Source organism: Brachionichthys hirsutus, chromosome 3 (assembly GCF_040956055.1).
Source record: "Brachionichthys hirsutus isolate HB-005 chromosome 3, CSIRO-AGI_Bhir_v1, whole genome shotgun sequence".
NCBI lineage: Eukaryota > Metazoa > Chordata > Actinopteri > Lophiiformes > Brachionichthyidae > Brachionichthys > Brachionichthys hirsutus.
In genome coordinates, this window is record NC_090899.1 from 10,224,834 (window position 1) to 10,248,647 (window position 23,814).

General features: G+C 41.7%; 1 protein-coding gene across 1 annotated transcript in view; it reads left to right on the forward strand.

Annotated features, from left to right (window-relative positions):
* The window catches only part of LOC137911622 (F-actin-uncapping protein LRRC16A-like), a 41,050-nt gene extending 19,727 nt beyond the window's left edge, over positions 1-21,323 (forward strand). The window contains exons 9-38 of the mRNA XM_068756008.1: positions 91-166; positions 2,609-2,697; positions 3,536-3,630; positions 4,070-4,156; positions 5,306-5,409; positions 5,913-5,990; positions 6,494-6,570; positions 7,285-7,389; positions 7,715-7,784; positions 8,708-8,789; positions 8,928-9,027; positions 9,310-9,364; positions 10,431-10,603; positions 11,111-11,179; positions 12,150-12,243; positions 12,370-12,468; positions 12,636-12,764; positions 12,894-13,025; positions 13,111-13,286; positions 13,388-13,475; positions 13,813-13,950; positions 15,998-16,064; positions 16,271-16,491; positions 16,615-16,724; positions 16,840-17,085; positions 17,183-17,381; positions 19,335-19,371; positions 19,567-19,824; positions 19,970-20,119; positions 21,142-21,323. Of these exons, the coding sequence (XP_068612109.1) occupies positions 91-166; positions 2,609-2,697; positions 3,536-3,630; positions 4,070-4,156; positions 5,306-5,409; positions 5,913-5,990; positions 6,494-6,570; positions 7,285-7,389; positions 7,715-7,784; positions 8,708-8,789; positions 8,928-9,027; positions 9,310-9,364; positions 10,431-10,603; positions 11,111-11,179; positions 12,150-12,243; positions 12,370-12,468; positions 12,636-12,764; positions 12,894-13,025; positions 13,111-13,286; positions 13,388-13,475; positions 13,813-13,950; positions 15,998-16,064; positions 16,271-16,491; positions 16,615-16,724; positions 16,840-17,085; positions 17,183-17,381; positions 19,335-19,371; positions 19,567-19,824; positions 19,970-20,119; positions 21,142-21,323 (3,586 nt within the window). The remainder of the gene's footprint in view (positions 1-90; positions 167-2,608; positions 2,698-3,535; positions 3,631-4,069; positions 4,157-5,305; positions 5,410-5,912; positions 5,991-6,493; positions 6,571-7,284; positions 7,390-7,714; positions 7,785-8,707; positions 8,790-8,927; positions 9,028-9,309; positions 9,365-10,430; positions 10,604-11,110; positions 11,180-12,149; positions 12,244-12,369; positions 12,469-12,635; positions 12,765-12,893; positions 13,026-13,110; positions 13,287-13,387; positions 13,476-13,812; positions 13,951-15,997; positions 16,065-16,270; positions 16,492-16,614; positions 16,725-16,839; positions 17,086-17,182; positions 17,382-19,334; positions 19,372-19,566; positions 19,825-19,969; positions 20,120-21,141) is intronic.
* The last annotated feature ends 2,491 nt before the right edge of the window (positions 21,324-23,814 follow it).

The window sequence follows — 23,814 nt, forward strand, 5'->3', positions numbered from 1 at the left end:
TTTGCTAAAGTCTAAAGTAAGAAAATGCTCATGAAGTCAAACGTGTTATTGTTGCTATAATCTTTTCTTTCTTTCCTGCCTGATCCTCAGGGATCTGGTGGCTATAATAGGAGTCCTGGAGTTCAACCAGTGGTTTACCAAGCTCTCCATTAAGGATTACAAACTGGTTAGTAACTGCTTCCCGGAAGTTTTCTTGCTTGTTCACTGATCGTGACTTTTCAGGTCAGACAAAAATCATAAACATATATACTCTAACCTCATGGCAGCTGTCCGGTGAAGGTCTGCTGTGTGAATAATGGTAGCAACGAGTTGTGCGTTTGCAGCTTACTGAGCACACTTCATTACCGCAGGGCTTCTTTGTTGATGTTATATTGTGCATTATGAATAATATTTTTACCGGTAATTTCTACTTCTACATATCAATACATCATTCACACTGGACCTTATCAATGCATGAGAATATTATTATATCATGTATCGGTATAGAAAGCTCTTTGTGGCTTACTCGATGTGTCTCTGACGCCCGTCCATGTCTGTATTTATCTGCCTATACACCCCTTGTTTCCTCCCTCGCCCCCTCCTGTCTGTTGACCAAGGATCAGTCGAATGTTTTTTTGTGATAAGACTCCTAATCCTACGAAGACCATGGGGCTCCTTGTCTCTCCGTTGGCCCCCTGCGGCATTCCATTACTAACTCTAAAGCCAGTGTTAGGTTTTTCTATTCAGTAGTGGGACATGGTATCATTTAGATTCAATTCTGAGTGTTTAAACCGTAAATAAATCAGTGTTTTCAATAGCAAATCCATTACTGACTAAATTATCCAGAAACTTAAACAGCTGACCTTTTTCTTCTTTTTATTTTTTGTTTAGTACTTTCACACTGCTAAACTTGATTTGACTTGAGCTGGACTGAAGTGCAGAAAGAGAAAATGATGAAAGCACAAGGAGCAGCGAGACAGAAACAGAATAGTGGACAGGTCAGAGGACGGATTATAACGGAGGTGGATCAGGAAGGAATGCTCACATTTAAAGAGAAGCCAGAGCAGAAATGTTTCCAGCATTTGGAATGCTGCTCGTTACTTTGTAAAAGTGAGTTCCCAACAATGCAGGGCCGACGCTGTCCACCGGACTGATGTATTCGTTGTAGCTGGAAGAAAACAAAGTCTAAATTGAGCAGAAAAGACACAGCACTGCTCTGGAATGGATGATATAACACACTCCAACCTCTCTCTCTTTATCTTGAAAAGTGATTATGCTACTCTGTCTCAGCCCAATCAGGCTGTCCAAGCAAGATGCTGAGCCAAAAATGAGTGGAAGGGAGAGGAGGAGACGGCAGCGAGCAGAAAAACATCCCTCTGAATAACCCATGATCCCACAGTGTGTGGGTGCGTCTGTGGAAATGTGTGTGTGAAAGTGTGTGATGCTGCGGCAGACATAGGGTCAGGCTCAACGCAACACGACAAGGCTCGTTTCATGGTGCAGCACATGCGACTGTCTCTGAGCTGTCCCCAGCAGTTGTACTCTGACTCTCGTAGAAAATATTGCCTTTATTGTCCCCCCGTCCTCTGCTACGACTGGCTCCTCGCTCCCCTCCATTACTCATCCCTCATCACCCTCGTACTCTACCTCCCTCTTCTGTATTATATGTCATCCCTTGTTGCCCTCCATCGTTCTTACCCCTTCTCTGTATTACTCAGTTTCGCATGCTTAATATGTGAACAGTCCCATTCTTCTCTCTCCCTCTTGTTGTCTCTTTCTCACCATTCCCCCCCCCCCCCCCCTCCTCCTCCTCATCGTAGATAATGGACAATGTTGTCAGTGTTTTGGCCTCAGTGAGGCTACAGGCTAGAGAAAGTAGAATCTCACTAACAGCGAATAACAACAGAAGAGCAGCCCAGTAGAATGACTTCATTATGAAGCGCTGTGACTCAGCATGGTTAGTTACCATAGACAAACCAGGATGTGTGTCTGTGCACGTTGGAGTTTGAGGCAGCACCCAGTGAAATGGGTCAGTGAACATCTAGGTAGGGGCAACTGGTGAATGTTTAATTTGAATGCTCCTCCTGCCCCAGCTGTGTCTCCTGTGCTGCTGAGACCACAGAAGCCAGACGACTTTTCTCCTGCTTCGAGTCTGAAGTCTCTCCACTCGTCTTGTCACACATAAACAGGCTCTAGGAAAAAGAGACAGGATTTGCTCATATGCTGTTTTTCGGATTGTATTTTTTTTTTTCATTACGGCTTTAATTTGTACAGAAACAGCTTTCTGGAGCGGTTTTGATCTCTATTATTCCTGCAACCTTCAGTGTTTCAATCCAAACATTGCTGTGCCTCAGAGCTGGTTCAGTGAATTAATTAGTCGGGTAATTAGTGGATTTTTTTATACTTTTGATGAGTGGAGGAGGGAGCTGAGATCTATTTTTACTGCTGTGGCTCGTAGTATTAAGCAAATGCATCTATTTTTCACTTTTCATATCACCCTGACTGTTTTCTTCATACAACACTAAAATGTAGGAATTTTCCAGAGCTCTTTCTTTCGCCCTGAAATGAATGTACCAGCAGAATTACGTGTTCTGACATTTGTGCCGTGCACTCCCTTTTTTGTCTTCAGTCTGCAGATGTGTGTGAGCAGATTCTGCGGGTGGTGTCTCGCTCCACTCAACTGGAGGAGTTGGTTCTGGATAACACAGGACTCAAAACGTGAGAATACACAAACTATTAAAGGGGCCCTCCACTGATTTCACACAGACTGTCAATTTCTACTATATTATACAGCATTGCATCTACTCTAGCAGAGCATCAAGTGTGATGAAATTAATGATAATCAATTCACGTCGATCCCAAAGAATACATATTTTAGCGGAAATGTATTAGAATGGTATAACAGTGGCTGCTGGGATCGGCTCCAGCAACACCTGCGGCCCGGATTTTTGGATAAAGCGGTCAGGAATCAATTAATGTATTAGAATGTTAACATTTCCAAATAAGGAAGATGCTAACTTTCACTATTACATTTAGGATTAAATTTCTCAGAGCTTGAAACGTAACTCATCTTGTTTAATTGACTTGATTTTAAGATAAAATATGAAACTATGCTTGTCTTGAGTTTGTACGATCACTTTTTATAGTTCAAAATGTTTTTGATTAATACTGCTAATTTCCCAGATATAAACCAAAGTGACGTGGTAAGAATTCTGATGTGGGGATGAACGTAAATGGACACCTTTGTTGTAAATGTTCTGCACATACAGACTTTGCAGCGGCTTTGCAGAGGGGTCTGGCTGTGAATCTTTTCTTTGTATCTTTTCATGCTACACAATAGATTAAGCACAGATAGCCCAAGTAGCATTAGCAAACCCAATCCTAGTCATGTTCCAGTAAGCAGTGACAGGGAAACCAGTATGTATCCAGTAACTGAAGCAGCCAAGTCTAATGTATGTTTGGCTTTGTTATATTGAACTATATTCATGTAACCAAAGCATCTTGATAGATTGGATGTTATATTGTTAATATTCACGTATTAAATCCACTCTTGCAGTGACTTCGCCCAGAAGCTGGCCGCCGCCCTGGCCCTTAACCCCAGCTCGGGCCTCATCGCCATTAATCTTGCCAACAACCCACTGGAAGACCGAGGTAGGACATAAACTGCAATCCGGTGTGATGCACTCATCTCTGCTCTGCTGCATATTCCTTTCTGTGAAGTGAAATATTGAAATACTTTAACCTTTGTCTTGTCTTTTGGTCAAAACCAACCTGCCAGCTGTGTAATAGCAGATAAATTGCTCTAGATGTACATTAAAACAAAATCCCCCTGATAGGGAGATCCAATGGTTTGCTGTCGGTTCACCCGTTAACAGTTAGCGTAACTACCGGTAGTCTAATATTTCATCGACTCCATCGTGAGGTCTTTCCAGGATGTATGATTTAAAGATATGATCAGATATTCAGACAATCATAGGAAACCGAGCAGACATCTCGGACAACGCTCTCAGTATTGTAATGAAGGCAGTTCTTAACACAAATTATAATGTCATTTTGACGTTCTCCATTCTGTTTTCCTCTCTTGTTGCAGGTATCTCATCCCTGGGTGCTCAGTTTGCCAAACTTTCTATGGGGCTCAAACATTTAAACTTCTCCAAAACCTCTCTATCGCCCAAAGGTATGTTTCTCTTGGAAGCGTTTCCTGAAACAGCCGAATGATGGGGTGTTCATTTGCCTGCTCCCCTTCTGTCAGATGCAGTTTACATCCTCCACTAATCCGTTCATGCCTACTGCTGGGATGCTAATGACTCTCCATTAATGAATTCTGTGAGTGGAAGATGAAGGCCAAGAAAAAGTTGGATGCAAAGACGACCTGTAAACAGTGTGCAGGGTTTTATTTGCATAAACAGAACGGAACCTCTTGACATGACTGTCAAATCCTTCTTCGCGGCCTTTAATGATACCCCTGTGCCAAAGCCTTTCTGCAAGAAACAAAAAAAGAGAGAAACTGCAGGAGATTTGTCCAAATTTACAGATTCAATGTGGGGGGCTGTCAACAAACACTTGCAGGTGAAATTGTTTCTTGGTTCTCATCCAATGTAAGTGTTCCAGTGCCCCACGCTGCCTTCAGGGACTCGCTGTAAGCATGCTTTGCTCTCAGGCAATCAATAAAGGGCTATCCTATTTCACAGTGGGAGGTTAGTGAAGACCTGCCTTGCTTAAACCGACACCTGGTCATCTAGCTAAAGGCCTAATCTGTAACTGAAGAAACTAAGCAACAGTAAAACACTGAGGACGTCTTTTGCCCTTTTTTGCAATTCAGCAGATCAATAATTTGATCATTTGAATTTCAATTCAAGTTCATTGTAACTTAAATATGTTAAAGTTGCATCTATAATAATAGGATTATTTTATTGATCATATTCAGCATTGGGACTTCATCAGGGCCCTTCTAGCGTGCTTTAGCCGAGCTTGCATGTACGAGTATCACACTTTCATACACTCTCTTTACGATTAATGCATTCACACGTATTTACTGGCTTAAAAAGATTCTCTACTTGTTCTTCGAATGTGTTTGCATTGATTCTGTGAAACATAGAAAAGGAGACTCCTCATGAAGGTGTGTTGTTACATTTGCATAATCATAAGAAAGCAGTCCTTTATCTTTCCGTGCATTCCCTCGACATTCTGATTCTCTTTTTCTTGTTTATCACCCACTGCTCATTTCCTCTTTTATTTCCGTCAACATGCAGGGATTACACGAAGTGGAGATTTGAGGTCTGTGATAATGCTGACACAAATGCGTGTGTGTGTGTGTCTGTCATAGGGGTGAACAGCCTTTGCCAGTCACTGAGTGCCAACCCCTCTATACCCAGCAGCCTGGTCCATCTGGACCTCTCAGGGAACGTCCTCCGAGGAGACGACATGCAGGTTAGAGAAAGCGACAGAGAGATCCATTTCAGAGCTCGTATCAATAACGCCTAATTGACTCAAAAGGTTCAGATTTGCAGTCACTTTGCACGCTGTAAATCCGTTAGCTCGTCTTCCTGCTGGACCTGCAACATCTGTTCAGAGGACAAGCGCATCAGAACCGACACTGTTAAACCGTGTAACCTAAATTTACAGGAATTAGCAGCAAGTATTTCCTTCTTAAAATGTATCGCTTACTGGGAACAGATTTTCAATATAGAAAGTTACTATACATTTAAGGTACTATATTTGAATCTACAGCATATAGTTTGTGTTCAATAATAATTAAAGAAGAAATGTGCGATTGTTGTCTGTGTGTTTCAACACAAGTCAAAGGCAGAGACTATCATGTAGACAGAAAGCACCAACCGTCTGATAAGTGGGCAGCTGTTCTCCCCTTTAAAGACATCCACATATAAAGCTTTTCCCTTGTGACGGTGTGAAATGTGTTGCTTTACATTTAGCATTTCTACCATTTCCTGGGTCAACCGAACAGCATGGAAACCCTCGACCTCTCCAACACTGACTGCTCATTGGACCAGGTGAGTCCGGAGGCCCGGTAAGAGCTCAAAGGTGCTAGGATAAAAGGTAGCAGAGGTGTCTGATCGTGGATATTATTATATTTTTCATTATGCTACAGTATAAGATGAAGTGCTTGACATTACTACCTATGTCACAAAGAATGTAATGCAGTTTTATAAACCCTTTCTATCTGTGCTGCTGTTTGCAAGGCTGTATGTGATTTATTGATGCAAGTCTAATAGTCAAACACATTGTATTGATTAGACTGAGATGTAGCCAGCTGTCAGTCTGTCACTGAATACATTGATTAATATACTGTCTGAATGCACTACACACTTCTCCACACGCAACATAGACACAAAGCTTTTGGAGAATAATGGTTGGAAGGTTCAGAGACTAACTCAACACCCTGAATGTTAATGCTTATTTCCAACTAACAATTTGGAAATTAATAAATTGAGCAATACTTCAGAAATGTCACACAGTTAAGATTTAGAGCTGATATGTTATCTGTATCTTCCAGGTCTGTTCAGCACTGCTGCGAGGCTCGATCCAACAGCTGTCCGTTCTGAACATGTCAAGAAGTATCTTCCCTCATAGGTGAGGATAAAAAAAAAAAGAAATTAAATAGAAAAATAGAGGGTTAACAACAAAAAGAAGTGTGATATTTGCAAAGACAAGAGTAGAAGAAGAGGCACTTATTGCAGTGAATGTTATTGTGTTTAGCAGATGTTAGAAATGACCGTACCATTCAGGTATGAATTTGCATCAAGACTCAAATACGCCAGCTAGTGTTCGTCACAAAAGAACAATCATCTTAAACCTCGCAAAATAAAATAAAATGAACATTAACATTGTGTTTTTAAAGTGTGCAAGGCATATTTCATTTGTAGATCATTCTGTTTCCAGGCATCAACTCACCCTGCCTTAATTCAGGGTCGGAATGCAATATTTGTTACATCCCCAAACCGGTTAAATCAATGGTCCTGACGTGTCCAGGACATTGTCCTCCATTATTTGCTCGCTGCAAAACATCCCACTGAGACTTACATATGATTCTCCTCCCAATCTCAATTACATTTCAAGCTCAGCTTTGTCTTTGTCCTGAAATGACTCCGAAGGTACAGACAAAAATCTTCTTTTATGTTGGTGTGTGACGCCTGCTGGTGGCAAGGGGTTATTACAGACAAAAAGTAAAATGTTGGCCTGAATATCAAGTCAGTTAAAAAAAATTAAAAAAAATAAAAAAAAGCTCTCCTGGAATTTTGAAGGAACTGTTTTAACCGTCTGGCATTGTCTCGTGTTCTCTTGTAGAAAAGGCAAAGATGTTCCTCCTTCATTCAAGCACTTCTTCAGCAGTGCCATGTCTCTCAGCTCCATCAACCTGTCAGGAACCAAGCTACCGCCAGAAGCCCTCAAGTGAGAGGAGCTTTCATTTACATTTAATGTGACTGAGCAGCAGCTCACGCTGTCCCACAAGCTGTTACACTTTACATTTAGGTTGACTCTTTTATCACTGGTGTTCTCATCTGAAGCTAAATGTCACCCAATGTTGCAGAGATTTTTTTGGGGGGGGTTACTGAAAAATCTTAATGTTAGTCAAGATTATGAATCATCCGTGCTCACAAATACAGGCAAATGGAACAAAATGAGTCAAACGTAGTTTATTAAGTGAAATATGTAACATATTTCATATGTTACATATAATACAGACCAATGAAAGTATATATTTATGTTATCTTAGAGCTCTCCTGCTCGGCCTGGCCAGTAACTGCAATCTGAAGGACGTGTCTGTCGACCTCAGCTGCTGTGAGGTAAGACGTCAAATACACAACCCAATGATGTAGATGATGATGATCCAGATAAAACTAAAAAGAAGCACAATTTAAGCAAAATTCCACAAAATACAGTGAATTCATTAATTGGATTTTAGTGGGATTTCTTCTTTTGATTTCAGGAATTTATTCTCTATCTTTCTAGCATTTGTGCAAGTTAGGTGCATATATATATATATTTTTAATAGTTTCGAGTCTTTAGTGCTCCAATAAGATCATCACATTAGGATCCTGTTTGACAACCCGGCAATACGCCAGGATGCTGCATAATGGAGTACTTGGCAGACAGCGGGGAGGGAGAGATGTGCATAACATAATTTTCTGTCACACACGCACCTTCTCTGCTCAAGCAGAAAGACAGATTCAACAGATTCAATGGGATTGCTAAAGATATCACATGAATACAAATTACACAGGAAACCAACTGAATGTTCCTTTAGAAATCTCGCCAGTCTCAAAATGACGTGTTCCATCCTTCTTGAAGTCTTAATGAACCCTTTAGTGGAGGAAGGCCAAAGCTGAGAGGGCTGATTAAAATGTTATGCAAAGTGATGACTGTGTGTGCAACTGGTGAGTGTGTGTCTCGAATAGCAGAGCAGGTATTAAGCATCTGTGTGTGTTGGTGCCTCTAATTGTCGGTGTGAGTTTAACATGCTGTCCTCTCCACCTAACGCCGCGGTAAGCTTGGCCATTGTGTAAGTACCGGTGGGCTCACCCTAAATATTAAACACCTCATCATTATTATTTGAAGGGCTGATTTGTGGGATCCATCTTATTTTTTAGCATGTTTTTCATTCAGCTTTTACAATTGAAGCATTTGTAAATACTTTTTGATGGGTTTATAATGCATGTATAAACTTATCAATGATTGATCTTTCACATTTGCCCTCTTGCCTCTTTAGATGCGGTCAGGAGGCTCACAGATTCTTGAAGGCTGTATTGCTGAGATCCCAAATATCTCCAGCTTGGACATCTCTGACAACGGTGAGAAGGCAGCTTCCACGGTTATTGTTCCCTATTGTTATTGATCTTTTTAACCCTAAACTTGTCATCAGCAAGTAACAAAACCAGTTCCGATGAGTGCATTTTATTCTCATTTCTGATCCACCCCTCTCTCTCCAGGCCTGGATTCAGACCTGTACACTCTGTTGCTGTGGTTGGCCAAGAATCGGTCCGTCAGACATCTCTCTCTGGGCAAGAACTTCAATAACATCAAGTCCAAGTAAGAATGCCGGGGTGGAGAACGTGCACAGCTGACGTGTTCAGCTCGGGGCTGAGAGGGAATCCCTCGTGGTTAGGCCTGGGTTGGGTTTGGTTGTGGCTCGGTTAGTCTGATGTGGACTCCTGACTCGTGTCACATTCACTGCACCGAGCCAAAACACATTTCACCATATGTTGGCGTCCACAACATAGGAAGTACAAATACATAATGAGCGGGTGGAGAAGACTATGCTTCGTGCTGTAACTGAGACGTTTCTCCTTGTTGTGTTTCTCCTGGACTCAGAAACCTTGCCCCGGTGCTGGACAGCCTCGTCCACATGATTCAAGAAGAGGAGTCGGTGAGTTTTGAATTTCCTCCTCTAAAAGGATGATGCTATCGCTCTCATTTTTTGTTGCACAAGAAATAAAGCTCCAGTCAAAAGCTGAACCAGGGGAACAAGCTAACCTATTGAATTACTGTCCAAATATTTGTATTGGTTTTAGTCAGTAACTTCCAGGAGTCCTAATTGGTTTCTTGGAAAAGGTGAAGCCCAAACTCCAGGATTTTCTTTCTAACCAAGACATCGTCTCCCTTAAACCGCAATTAATTTTGCAATTTGTTTTTATGTAGATTAATAAAAGATATAGGGAGATTAATTAGAGAGCATCAGGGTGGCTGGGAGGCAATTGTAATTACTACTGGATGGACTCAAGGCGTGCTGCTTCCAATGTTTCTCTCCTGTGGTGGGAAACCAGACGTAGCGCTTCTCTCCATCATGCTGCTCAATCATAGACAGGAGACTCTTTCGTTCTCATCAAGCTGTTGGAAAAATGACAGCCGTTCAGCAATAGGGATCTGTTTCTACTGTACTGGAGATTCTTTCAGAGTGAATCCTTGTTCAGGAACAGGTTTATTACTTGCTCTGTTTCCCACAGGAGGGCATTCAAAATATTATCTATTGTAATTCCTGTTAAGGTTTTAGATGCTGAGACTTAGACACAAATAAATGATAAATAATAAATAAATGATACAGTGATGTTGAAACCACCTTATCTATTGTTTGCATATTTTAGTGGTTGAGATGAGGGTCAGGTCTAAGTGACTCTTGGATGATCTTTTAGAGTCAAAAGCTGCGATTGGCACTAAAAACCTCTGGAATTCGAGTAAAGTCTTTACTGGCTTAAAATCAGGACTGGTCATTATTTAGGAGTTTCTCCTATCAGTGATGATATGCCGTCAGCCTCAGTGTTTGTCCGAGGATGGTTGCCAGGAATCTCAGCTGGGCGAGGATATTTAAATCATATTAGCTTTGGCATTTTTAGAAGTACTAAAATTGTTATAAAGGATTTACGCTTTTAGCACCTGGAAGATGTTATGTTATCTCTGCCACAAACTCTCTCTGCCCCCCCCCTCCCCCCCCCTAGGCCCTCACCTCTCTGTCTCTAGCAGACTCCAAACTAAAGAGCGATCTGACCATCGTGCTGAATGCTCTTGGCAGCAATTCCACACTCACCAGGTTAGACATCAGTGGGAATGCCATGGGGGACATGGGAGCCAAGATGCTGGCCAAGGCTCTGCAGATCAACTCCAAACTCAGGTGAGAAGATGTCCAGAGTCAAGAAGATGCTCAGACATTTAGTATAAGCATGGTAATAAACACTGATACAATGTAATTACTTGTATAAGTATTTTGTAGTGTTTCGTGTTAGCACTGTAATGAAAGCATATTTAGTATTTTTGAATCTGAGTGTATCTGTTTTTTCTTTTCTTCGTTTTTACATGAGCAGACAACAGACTTTCTATAATGCTGAATGAAAATGGGTTGATAGCCAGTAGTATATCATTCCAGTTGACAAATGCAATAAGAAAGTTAATGCACGTTTATCTGAATGCAAATTTATATAAATACTGACACCATTCCAGTTTCCACTCTGCAGACACTGAAACCCATGCAAATGTCTTTTAGTCAAGCCAGATGCTTAAAATATTACTTTTACGAGGAGACCTAACCAAGAATAATTCATAAATAATTTTGTAATGAGCCACTGTGCTGCAGCTTCTTGTTAAGCATTTGAATTATATCACTTCATGTTATTCTGTGCAGGACTGTGATCTGGGATAAGAATAACACCAGTCCTCAGGGTCTCCAAGACGTAGCAGCTGCTCTGGAGAAGTAAGTAGCGCAGTGTGTATAAAATGTACATCCGCTTGTGTGCTGATCGCATCTGAACGGATGGATGAGTGGAGAGCAGTTTCATCTTGGATGTTATTTGGCCTTGTGCTCAGCAGGAGGAACGTGTGTTTGGACAGGAAGAGATAGGGAGAGAGGAAGGAGTGAAAACACAGGGAGGATATCAACAAAGAAAAAATGGTGGATGAGAAGATGCTGGGAAAGAGAAAAGAGGAGAACAGAATAGACTAAGAGAGAATAAATTGGATTTTTAAACAGTCTCGTCTGTCCGTGGTCATGAATGTTCAATATTCTGTGTGTGAACATGAAATGACATTCAATACGCATTTCACTAAATTTGCTTCTGGGACACATCTGTGCATCGTCTCATCTTTTCTGCTTATCTCTTTCCCATCAGAACATTTCCCCTCTGAGTCTCTATTGAATTATTGAAAAAACAATGCACTATTCTGTTTAGCTGTGTGTGTGTTCCTTTTTTTGACATTCTTCAGAAGTGTTCCTGCCAAATATTAAGTGGAGAGTATGTGTGATTATCAGTAGAGAGGAGAGATTATCAAATACTAATAGGGTTCAATTAATCATGGGGAGCCGTCAGAATATTGTATGTGACTTAAGGTAACACGGCGTCTGTCTAACACTCGGCACCCAGCGGTTGTTGGTTCACATGGGTGTAATCATAGGGATACATAAGGATTCATCTGATTGGACCATATCAATAGCACTGCTTGTCACAGTTCAATAAAATATTTTGTAAATTATAAATGAATACCCCAACTGTGTTGTCTTGACTGTATCAGTACAGTGAGTGGAATTGTAAACCATATATCCTGTTGCATCAGGCGACGTGTGTGTACAAATACGCCTCTTCATGTTTAATGATGCCTGCACAGCTTGCTGCTTGTCTCTGCCTCTGTCCTCCTCCTCTAATGTGAACTGGGTGTCTGCTCATCAGGAACTTCAGCATCCGTTTCATGCCCATCCCCATCATCGATGCCTCTCAGGCTCTAAAGGCCAGCCCCGAGAAAACAGAGGACGCTCTGTTAAAAGCAAGTCAAGAGTTATTTTGATGGCCTAGAAATTCTTCTAAATTTGACAATTTACAGTTTCACATCATCATCATCATCAGTTGTGTTTATCATCATGACAGAGGTTTTGTGTTTTTACCTTTTTAGATTGAAAATTATCTGTACAGAAACCATGAAACCAGAAAATACCAGCAGGAGCAGGCCTATCGTCTGCAGCAGGGCATCGTGACGACCACCACGCAGCAGGTGTGTAACAAACGCACACACAGATTTTGGATTATGCATCACGATCGTTTTGGTTCTGACCTCATCCATAACAGTTCATAAGGGTAGATGGGGAAATTACAGTAACATTGTACTGTGTCCAGTAAAGGTAACGCATATTTGGTCTTTCCTTTCTTACTTGCTTCCAGATGATTGACCGGATTTGTGTGAAGGTCCAGGACCACCTGAACTCTCTGAGGAACTCGGAGACTGACGCCATCTTGGAGGACGTTAGAGCAGCAGAGAACCTCATCAAAGATGCCAGGAACTCTAAAACGGTGAGGGCAAATGTTCTTTACTACGCTGGGACCACACTTTAAAAAAAGAAAAATACATCCGTACTTTAGTGGTCTCCCACACCTTTTTTTTTATTTGTCTCTATAATCCTGCCTTCCATGTCTCCTCAGCTGCTTCCTAAACTCTACCACCTCGGATCAGCTGCCAGAGAGGAGGTGAGCAGCCTGTCAGGAGGCCCCATTCAGGAGAAACTGGAGAGTATGGCTGGAGAGGTGGCGACTGTCATGGACCAACAGCTGCAGGTAAAGGCCGCACCTCCAGAGATGACGGAGAGATGGTTGTCAGCTTTAAAACTAATTCAGAGAGATGACTCTTCCTTCCTCGTAGACTCTGCTGGACTCGATGGTGGATGAGGCAGAGTCTCTGTGCCCCCATGTGATGAAGAGGGGCAGCCTTCGTTCTGAGCTGATGAAAGCCAGCTCAGCCAAGATGGCCGTACCCAAACGCTTTGTCTCCAAAACGCTCCTGGAGCAGTCGGGGGTGGATATTATCAATAAGATCAGGTGTTTGTGCGTTTGTAACGATGGATTTAGAAGATCACTAAGATGGTTCTGTCGTTATGTTCGCCTGTAAATCCCCGATCTGCTGCCTCTCTGGGTTCCAGTGAGGTGAAGCTGAGCCTGGCCTCCTTCCTGTCTGATCACATCGTAGATGAGATTCTGGAGGCTCTTTCAACTGCCCAACTCACTCTGGTATGAATAACAGATCTGTCAACTGGCTCACGGATTCATTCATTCTCAATGGCCATCATTTAGCTTCAGCTTTCATTTAAGCCTTTCACGTCTCGTCACCTCGCTTGTTAGTATAAGCGTGTTTATTTTCTGTAGTTCTAAAGGGAATCGCTAAAGAGGCTTTACTCTTCACTCTGTCTACCTTCTATCCTGCCCCCATAATGTATCCCTTTCCAAATCTATTGTCTCCCACCTGCTTTACCACACTCTGCATCTTTCCTCTCCTCCTCTGTTGCACCCATATCTTGTTCCTGCAACACCTCATCTTTTTTTTTTTTATCCTGTCTCATTCGTTCAGGCAGACCATCTGGTGCTGAGAGGTCGTCCCTTGGTGCAGCAGGAGTCTGTGGACATGGACATCCCGGAGAAGATTCCCAAACGGGCATCAGCTGAGATCCTGGAGGCTGAGAGGCTCGATGATCTGGAAACATGCATGGTAGGTTGCAATGCAATGGGAATTCTGTCGGATAGTTTCATCATCGGATTTTCGTTAATGCAGTCCAGATCACACCACGTTTTAATTAGCTCAACTCCACAAACACCAACAATTAATTTTAGCCTCTACTGGAAGAAATAAACCCTGAAGAAAGACTTTAATGCTAATCTCAATAGCATTCCTCATAATCAATGACATGAACAGTATTTTAATGTTGCTTGTATCGCTGGTTTTTCTTGTTGGTATATGTGTACTTAATAACGACAAATGTGTGGTGAATCTAAGATGATCAAACTTTCATGTGTACAGAGTTGATTGCATCAGATCGGCTCATGTACCTGACCCAGAGGGCTATTGGGGCCCTGCCCAGTAGCAAGGCCTGGGGCAGGGGCCCGCCAGCATTTAACTGATCACTGCGTGGTGGTGAGTTGGATCAGATTGTGAGGGAGGTTTCTGGATAGACCTGACAGATCTAAATGATCAGTGAGGGTTTGTTTGGAACGTTTGGTTCTTGACCCTGTCAAATTGGTCTTTAACCTCCAGGAGAGGTGAGGTGACGTCTATTCCAGTATTAGACAAACCTCCGATCCACGAGGAACAATTTGTTTTTCATCTGTCCCAGCTGTATACCTTTGCTGGGGGCGGGGGCGGCTGGAGGGTTTATGGGAATTTGCCCAATCTATCCGTGTTTTTTGGGGATCTGGGGAAAGCTTATCATTGCGTTCCTCAAGGTACAGTTTGAGTTTCTTGAGTTGGGTTTTGGTCACCTGTGAGGTTAAAAAGTGAGTGCGAGATTGACCGACGGATCGTGGCGGCGTCCACAGTGACGTGGGCTTTGAACTGTCCGTTGTGTTGGACAGCGAGTTGAGCCAAAAAGCAAAACTCTGTTTTATATTTTTAAAACTGAAGTGTTTATTGAACCTAAAATGACTAATTTAAATACAATTTTGCGTATATCAGTTTTGATCTATTAGTTTTACTGCATCAGGCATTCTAGTGTGGAAACAACACCATTTATGATGCCTCACAAACAATATCAGATATGACACGCTTGATGTTACAGGGCTAACCTGTGACTCATTTCCACTTTAAAAACCAATGAGTTTGAAAAGATAAATATATTTGTCACCCGTGAGGTGTGGTAGACGCAAAATGAAACCTCCACGTTCTCCTGTCTCTCAGCGTTGTTACTTGTCTTCATCTTGCATTCCTCTCTGACCTCTTCTTCTTTGGCATAATCATCACCAACTTTGTCTTTCATTTTATCTTCTCTAGGCCTTATTGTGTGTTGTCTTTCTCCTTCTTCAATTTCTTTCCCCATCTTTCCTTCGTTCCGCCTTTGCTCAATGGAGACTCTGTGCTGCACCGTAAGTACTTCTGACTGTCCCTCTAAGCTTTCCTTTCAGTCCCTCTTCTTTCTCTCGGTGTCTGCAGCCTGTCTTGCAGCTGACTGTCCTGTGGTTTTGTAGTTCAACCAGCCTCCTTTTGTCAAATACTAAAAAAAGCATCATTTGCGAATGCATCCAGTCACATTTCACTGCTTCTCTCCAATGGATGTCTGTCATAACCATCTTGTGAATGTAGATCACAGTCCAGTCTAATATGGAGCATGTGTCATACATGCTAACCATGTAGAAAGACTCAGTCAAATTCATGTATATTCTTTCATAAATAAACTACTCTCTTAAATGTTGTGTTTCAGGATCCAGATTATATTTGAACATGAGAATTTTCTGTTTCTTTATTCTGCATACTGTGCGAGTCAAACATTTAACGCAGTTAAGAAGCTTGACGACAAGGATATTTACACTTGCACATCTTTGGACAGAGCAGCATTTCAGATTATAAATTCTGTTAGTTACGATTAAACCACTGTTAATAATCCCAGAGAGGAAAGAGACACATTTAATGTATTTGTGTTTATTTGTTGTTTATTTATGCTACAGGATGTTGTTTTTTTAAAGAACGATCCTTACATTTGTAACTTTTTAACTCCTTTGAATGATGACCATTATAATGCTTACAATAATATCTGCTTCTCTTTCAGATGACTCCTAAATCCAAGAGGAAGAGCATCCACAGCAGAATGCTTCGGCCCGTGTCTCGTGCCTTTGGTAAGACGATCAAAAAAAAAAAAATTAAATAATAATGTTAGGGTATTGATTAAATTGCTATCACATCCCGCTTTATTGTTCTGCTTTATAATTTGGTCTTTCAAATAATTATATTTAACTAACACTATAGTTAAAACTGGTGATGCCAGAACATTCAATACATATATATCAATTTTAAAGCATCTTGATGAACGTTCTGCACACAGAGATGGAGTTTGACCTGGATAAAGCTCTTGAGGATGTCCCTGTCCATGTGGAGGACACTTCATCTAGAACTCCACCCACTCCATTGCGTGCCCTGCCAAAGCTGGAGCACCATGCATCAGGGATGATGGTGGAGCTGCCATCCGAAGAGGAAAAAAAGCTGCAGCACTTCACCAAATTGCGACCCCGCCGGAACAAGAAAAAACATTCCAGTAAAGTACCTGTGAGTAAAGTGTTGAAGGCGGAGGGAGTTCAGCTCAAGACATGAATGGACCAAAAAGTAGCTTACTTTGATTCACTTTCAACAGTCCACAGACAACTAAGATTCTTCAATTTCCTCTTTCAGGAAATCAGCAGTGCCCCATCTCAGGATGGGGAGCAGAACGGCCTCATGGGAAGGGTGGATGAAGGCGTGGATGAGTTCTTCTCTACGAAAGTCACTAAGATGAATCAAAAGTAAGGATTCATATTTAATGTATCACTATTTTTGCAGTTTTTACAAAACTGTCATACGCATTCATATGATATTGTCTCCGTCTGTCACGTTATACCTTGCTATGTCTTATTTCAGGCGCTGCCTGAGGAGTTCAGACTCTCAGGAAGGAGAGAAGAAGAAGAGCAAAGGAGGATTCCTGAACCTCATCAAGCGTTCCTCTAAATCAGATAAATCTGATAAGTCAGAAAAAAACCAGCCAACCCTTTCAGCCATGGGTTCATCCCCTGCATCTTTGGCCTCAGCGCAAGCTTGTAGCATCCCAGAGGAGCCCTCCTCACCAAAGACGGCAGCAAAGAGTCCAGCGCCAGAGACAAAGTCCAGGTATAGATGATCTAAGCCAGAAGAATCACTTACCAGCTAACGCTGTGTGATTCTCACTGGACTGTCCTGTGATTCACAAACACTTTCTTCCCTGCAGCCGGTCGCAGCCGACAGACTACAGCAGCAGCTCGGACCGCTCTGAGGAGCTGAGGACCCCAGACTCCATGGATGAGCCCTGGGAGAGTTCGGACGGCAGGGGCAGTCCTCAGGGAGGCAGGAGGTATCCGGGGCTGCAGATGATAGGCAGCGGCCTCCTGGCAGAAATGAAAGCCAAGCAGGAAAGGAGAGCACACAAGGTGAAAAAGTTCAGCTTAAATAGTACAAATCAATTTAATGAACAAATTAGTAGGGGACAGAGATGTGGTTCGGATTGGTTTGAAGAACAAAGGGCACAATGATGATGCTGACTCCACATTGTAACATGTTCTGCCTCGGCAGCATTTTTGTTTGGTCATTATCTGTTAGGCGTCTCTCCAGAGAGATAGGAAGTGATCTAGAGAGGTCATTCTTACTCGACTCAACATCGACATGTCCTCATCTCAAGTTTTCCATCAACATGGATCTGGTGCTTATATTCATTCCAAAGTAACGAAGTAACCTTGATTTGCATATGGACATAGAGTGATATATTTGCAATAAAATTATTTATAGTAATGTCAGGTTTGTGACACTGTAAAAGAGAGAAAATCAGACCCAAGCCTCAGGACTAAACACCAATGATCATTTACTTGACTTGCGGCAAGAAACGAGACTAGTATTCTTTCTTTCAGCAAGGGAGAATGGATGCTGCTCATGAGCCGCCTCCTGCGATTCTCAGCGAGCATCTCTCCCACACCTAGTTTTATTCACAGATAAGAATGGGTACAGCATGAAACGCACACACACGCCTCCGACATGAGGCCTCCACCCTTGAACAGAGACAAAGAGTGCACAGTCTAGTCAGCATATAACAATGATACAATTGTACCGTTCTTCAAGGATTATACGTAAGTATGATTATAAGTATGATTATGACGGAAGTGATTATACATGGTGTTAAAGAGAACCATGACATACCTACTGCTATACATTGGTGAATTAGTGTGAATTAATGATAAACACATTCGCAGATTTATCTAACAATTAAACAGAGCATATTAAAGAGTGGAGTGCAGAGTAGAGATGAAGCATGGATAGCAAATGGACAGAATGAAGAAGGCTGATGGGCAAATTCTGTCTCACTGTCAGCAGGACAAATATGGAAATATTTCACCTACCGGTACTTTAAATTCATTAAATGCACTGTTCTTTTTATCCCTCTTTTTATGTAAGATGTTCTTATTTTCAAAGGAACACAGATGATTAAAAAATAGCATGGTGTGATTGAGGGAATGGCATTAATCACACATGTATGTTAGGTGAATGTGTGTTCACTAGATGCCTTACTGGTACCAGTGTAGTTACTGGACTGGGAGTGTGCATAGAGTAAGAGGTTTACTGTGTTTGCAGCTTTAAGGGTTTTTTTCTGCCCTTGTATCAGAACCACTAAAGCCTCTCCTGCCATCTGCTTGTTCTGGCTGCCTTCCAGGTGTGTGTGTGTGTGCGTGCGTGTGCGTGTGCGTGTGCGTGTGCGTGTGCGTGTGCGTGTGAAATGAACAGAGCATTCTGGGAAAGGTCACTACTACAGAGTTTAGCTTTACGTGCTGCATTTTCTATCCTAATGGCGCCACCTTGTGGTAAAGTGTTGCTCAGCAGTGTTACACATTGATTCAGTGCTCTAGTCAAAGTCTAGAATTGGAACCTCCACTAAAGCCGAGCAGTTATCGACAAGACGCACTGTTATTTGACGCAAAAAAAGAAAATAATGATCTGGATCTGACCGTTTATCCATAAATGCACCGAAACACCTGAAGATAACAAGCTGACACAAAGATATTTGAAAGACAGGGACATGTGTTGTGATGGTTCTACACAACCTAGCACGGGAAAGGACGCCGATTAAACCCAATAGGAGATGGTGTAACAAAAACAAAGTCAATTTAGAAACAGTCATGGCAGGGAGGTAACCATGGCAGCAGAGGGGGAGCAGTCTGAAACTAGAAGGGCCAAGACCAGAGAAGGAAAAGGTAATGAAAAGAGCAATGAATGGAATCATGATGTCAATGGCTTGATGAGGTGCGCCTCATTGCTCGGTGGCGTGTCTTTGAAGACATCTTTATTTACTAGTCTGCACTTGCATTATAAAAAATTTTTTGTCGGTCTTCTTTCAGTCTTCCAGTCCCGACAGGCTTGAGAGCAACGCAGCAGGTGAGCTGTTTGTTTGTTTGTTTGTTTTTCTGTTGAATACAACATGGAACAACTTAACATTTTAAAACGATATGCGTCGCGCAGACCTGCAGCTTATTGTGTTGCGTGTTTTTCATGGTTCTGTCAGTGTCACTTTCAGTTTATACACTTTAAAACAGTTCATTTGACTTTCTTCTACCTCACCGGCCTCAGCAGCAAAGCCCCAGCCTGCCATTGCAGAAAGCAAGCCTCCCGCCGGATTGATAAATAAATCCGACCCCGGTTCTCCAGAAAAGACCTCTCTTCGTATTGAGCCCAAAACAGAACCAGCCCCTCGTTCCAGGGTTACGTCCACCTCTAGTTCTCCTGGGGGACTGGTGAGTCCAAAACCACATGTGCCACAGGGATCAAAGCCCATCCTGGCTGCACGGCCCACCATCCCACGGAAGCCAATGACCACCAGCAGGAGCATAGGTAACGTCCCAACAGCGATCGGATTCAGTTTTATCTTCCAAAACGTATTGATTGGGTGTTTTTGTGAATTAGGTTTTTGTAAGCTTGTTTGACAGATGAGATTAAATTAGTTTCAGGTTCTAATAATTGTTTTCTGGACCAACAGATGAGAGCTCAGATTCCCTCGGCAGTGGTTCTGTGTCTCCAAAGGTCACATCTCTTCCTCCTACGCTGAAGAGGATGTTTCCAGAGAAAGACAAAGAGGATCAATCCAGTCTGGAGTCAGGGGGCTCTGCTAACAAAAGCACTCAGGATGGTGAGAGGCACAGCTCTGCTTAAATGTACATTATGTCAGATTATTGATTAAAAAACAAACAAAAAGACTCAGTAATCACTTGTGGGTTATTACGAGTATTTGATGGTGTTACCTGAAGCACTTGTGTCATTTAGTGGCACTCATATGACTCAGGGGTTTGCATATATGACATGCGTCCCCTTAGCTGGTCGTCTCATGGAGAACATCTCCACGAATGGAATTAATGAAAGTTCTTCAGTAGCAGTTTTAAGTCCAGACGTTGGAACATAAGATTCTCAGGTTGAGTAATGTAAATCACCATGGTGATCAAGCCAGGTCACAAGAGCCACCTCCTTAGCTTGATGTTATTGATCTTTAATGAGCCCAGGGGTTGTTCATTGTCTACACTTAACTGTTTTAACATTTATAGCTGACATTTGCGACCTTCTTTTACCTGAAGAAGAAAATGTTTTCCTCTTTTTTTTGATTTGATAAAGTTCTAACACTTCAGAAGACATGGCTTTAAGAAAGGACACCCCCCCCCCCCCCATCTGAAAGTAAAGTACATATTACAAAATGTCCCCAGATGCAAACTCATTCATAAATCAAGATCACCTTTAAGTAGTCACATCCCAGCATGCATTGAGGACAGATTGGAGGTGTATTCCAAACATCCCATTATATCAATAACAAAGCCCTCAGAGAGCGCAGACCTCCACCGAGCAGCTCATTCCCCTCCTAATTTGATTTACACCGTGATCTGGGTCATCACCAAAAGGTTATAAATTGTTCTTTGTATCTTTATACACCAAAAGTAAAAGTGAATCAAATTGATTTTTGAATCCATAAATGGGGTTTATGGTGGGAAGGGAAGGTTTCCAGAAATACACTGAACCAGAGAAGAGGATCAGAGTCGATATATCTGAAGGCAGAGGTGTCATTTCTCCTTCCTCCCTCTCCTTCTCTGGCTCTTCTTTTCTCCCCCTTTCTGTGATGACATTCACCTCCTAATGCCATCCTCTCTCTCTGTCTTATTTTTCCAGTGAGGGGTGGTTGTGTGTCAGACAATTTTCAGCGACCCAGTCCTCTCTGTACCAACTCAGAGGATCACGGCTCCATGAAGAACAAGGACCAGTCACTGAACCCGGAGAAGGACAGGGCGGCAGGCAAGAAGAAGTCGTCCGACTCTGGGGAAGAGGCAGACAGAGACTTTATTTTAATATGAGTGTGAAATGTCTGTAAGCCTCATGTTTTCCATCAGGAAACCAAACTAATATATTTTTATTTGTATTAGAGGTTGCGCCTGCAGGTCATGTGAATGCAAAGTACAAATCAGACCTGCTGTAGTATCAGGTAAAATGTCAAACTCAATCTAACCTGGCTGTTTGTGATAGAATGAATGATAGCAACACTTTTTCTTGTCATCTTCTCACCTAGTAAACCAAACTGTGCTAAAAGAGCTTCCAACTTTCAAATCTTTTTTTCCCCCTCAGTTACTCTAATATAATCAACTTTTCAGGGCTGATGATTATCGAGTGTAATGATTCAATGAATGTTGAGAATTTAGGGTAATGTTTGTTTATAATTGACTTAAAAAAAAAAAAAAAAGCAAGGAAAAAAACAAGCCCCAGAATTTCTTTGCAAAAATGTGCATCCAAAATCTCTTCCTTTAATAATCCAACATCTTGTTTGTACTTGTTGCAAGTTCTGTAGATTAATGAGACCAGGATCACTGTACTGTACTTGAACTCTAACATACGACCAGATCAGGCTTTTCTTCCTTCACTGTGTTTATGTCGATTTTTCTAAATGCTATTTTCGGTATGTGTGAGTTATTTCAGTGGCGACTGAACCCATTATGCAATTTATCTTTTTATTTTTATTCCAGGAAAATACAGGTTCAGCTGAGAATCTCAGCACACTCTTAATCAGCAGTAGACAGTTGAAGTAGCTGACTAAGTGCAGTCTGCAGTGAATGGACAGCAGACCTGTGAGAGGCGGAGTGACCATATGAAGTGTTGCTTTGAGAGGACCGTAGCTTAACAAGGCTTCAGCACTATTAACTAAAGCTGTTCTCAGTGTGAAGAGAAATGTTTTTTATAACACCATTAAACTGTGGACATCCTTTTTATGGGAGAAACGTACATGTGTCTGGCCGTGAGGTTTGCTCATATTTGCTATTATTGAAAATAACTGAACTAAAATGGTTTCTTTTCTAACAGTCCCTTGTGATTATTGGGCATTGAACCAAACTTAAGTTAGATCAATCCTCACTTCTCACTTTACATTTATTAATATTCTCCCGGTGTATTGATGGTCTAACGAAAGCAAAGGCCTTGCTGAAGAGGAGTGTTAAAATGACGCAGGTAACACGGCAGGAAATGTCATTTGCTTCAGTCTGATCTTTGTGTAAAAGCAGGACACTGAGGGAACTCCAGCCTTTTCAAACACTCTGCACCTCCTGCAGACTCGACCTTTAGGGCTTCCAAGGTCAGCTCACACTCACTTTATTCTGTGCAAGACATTTCTCTGCGATTCAGCTCACAAAGATGTGACAATTGTATCATCTTTGAAATGGTGTGAATGCAGCGCCTCAAGTAAAAGTGAAGTGTAGCTGTATTCTGACCACAGGAGCCTCTCGACTGCGCCGTGTGTAGTGTAAACAACAACAACAACAGCAACACGAGTTCTAGTTTATGAGCAAGAACAGGCCTTTTTACACTGCTGCACAGTCAGCAAATGGATTCTAAAAGTAGTCTTGTACTCTGACTGTGATGCCATAGCGGAGTTAACATCCAACTAGTTACTATGTTCAGCCATGATTATTTACCTCTGCTTTTGATCAGTTATCAAGCACCAAATGATGCTTAAGCATTTATTCTCAACGTGCACTAGACCTGTCTGCAGTGCAGTGTGAAAAGGGCCCAGCTTGTGTTTAACACATTGTACAAGAGTCTAATTCAAGTCGGGTCCAAAAGTCTTAATGATGCACCTTCTCCTACAGTTCCTATTGATGTCTTTTTGTAGGATCATGATCAAGTTTTACTTCTTTGTTTCTGGACACGTACCGTGTCCCCGCTACTTAGTTAGCACGTCTTGATGTCTGCTTTGATTCCTAGTCTCCGTCCAAGACCTCAGACAACCTTTTGTTTGAATGGAGTCCAGAAACGTATAAAGTGATCATTTCTATTCAGTATGGATATGTTCATGGAGGCCATCTTTTTCTTTCTCTATTCTGTATTAGAATTAGAAGCCGCTGGCTGTGTTTCTGTCATGATTTACTGTACAACTCTAAACAGAAGCATCCACTTCATTTCAGTTGGTGCAGAGTTGACATGTGACTGCATGATGTGACTGTCAGTTGTACTGTATGTATATATGTGCTTTCATAATTTAGGGATATGTATGTATATATGTTTAAGTTGTGAACATGTAACATATACACACTGTGATATATTCACACATCTATGTGAACACAGCAGATCCTGTATTGTTTTGGTACTAAGAACACTACTATACTAAGGGTTTGTCTCCAATGTCTTTGGAATTAAAAAACGGTGATGTCTCAAAACTTTAGTCTTTCATTGACTTGTATATTTTGTTCATTTAAAATGTATTTGTTGTGTATTAATTTGATAATAAAAAAAATCATGTTTCTTGAATCATAAAAAAACATTCAAAACAACATGACTTTAGCCAGCAATGTAAAAGTACAC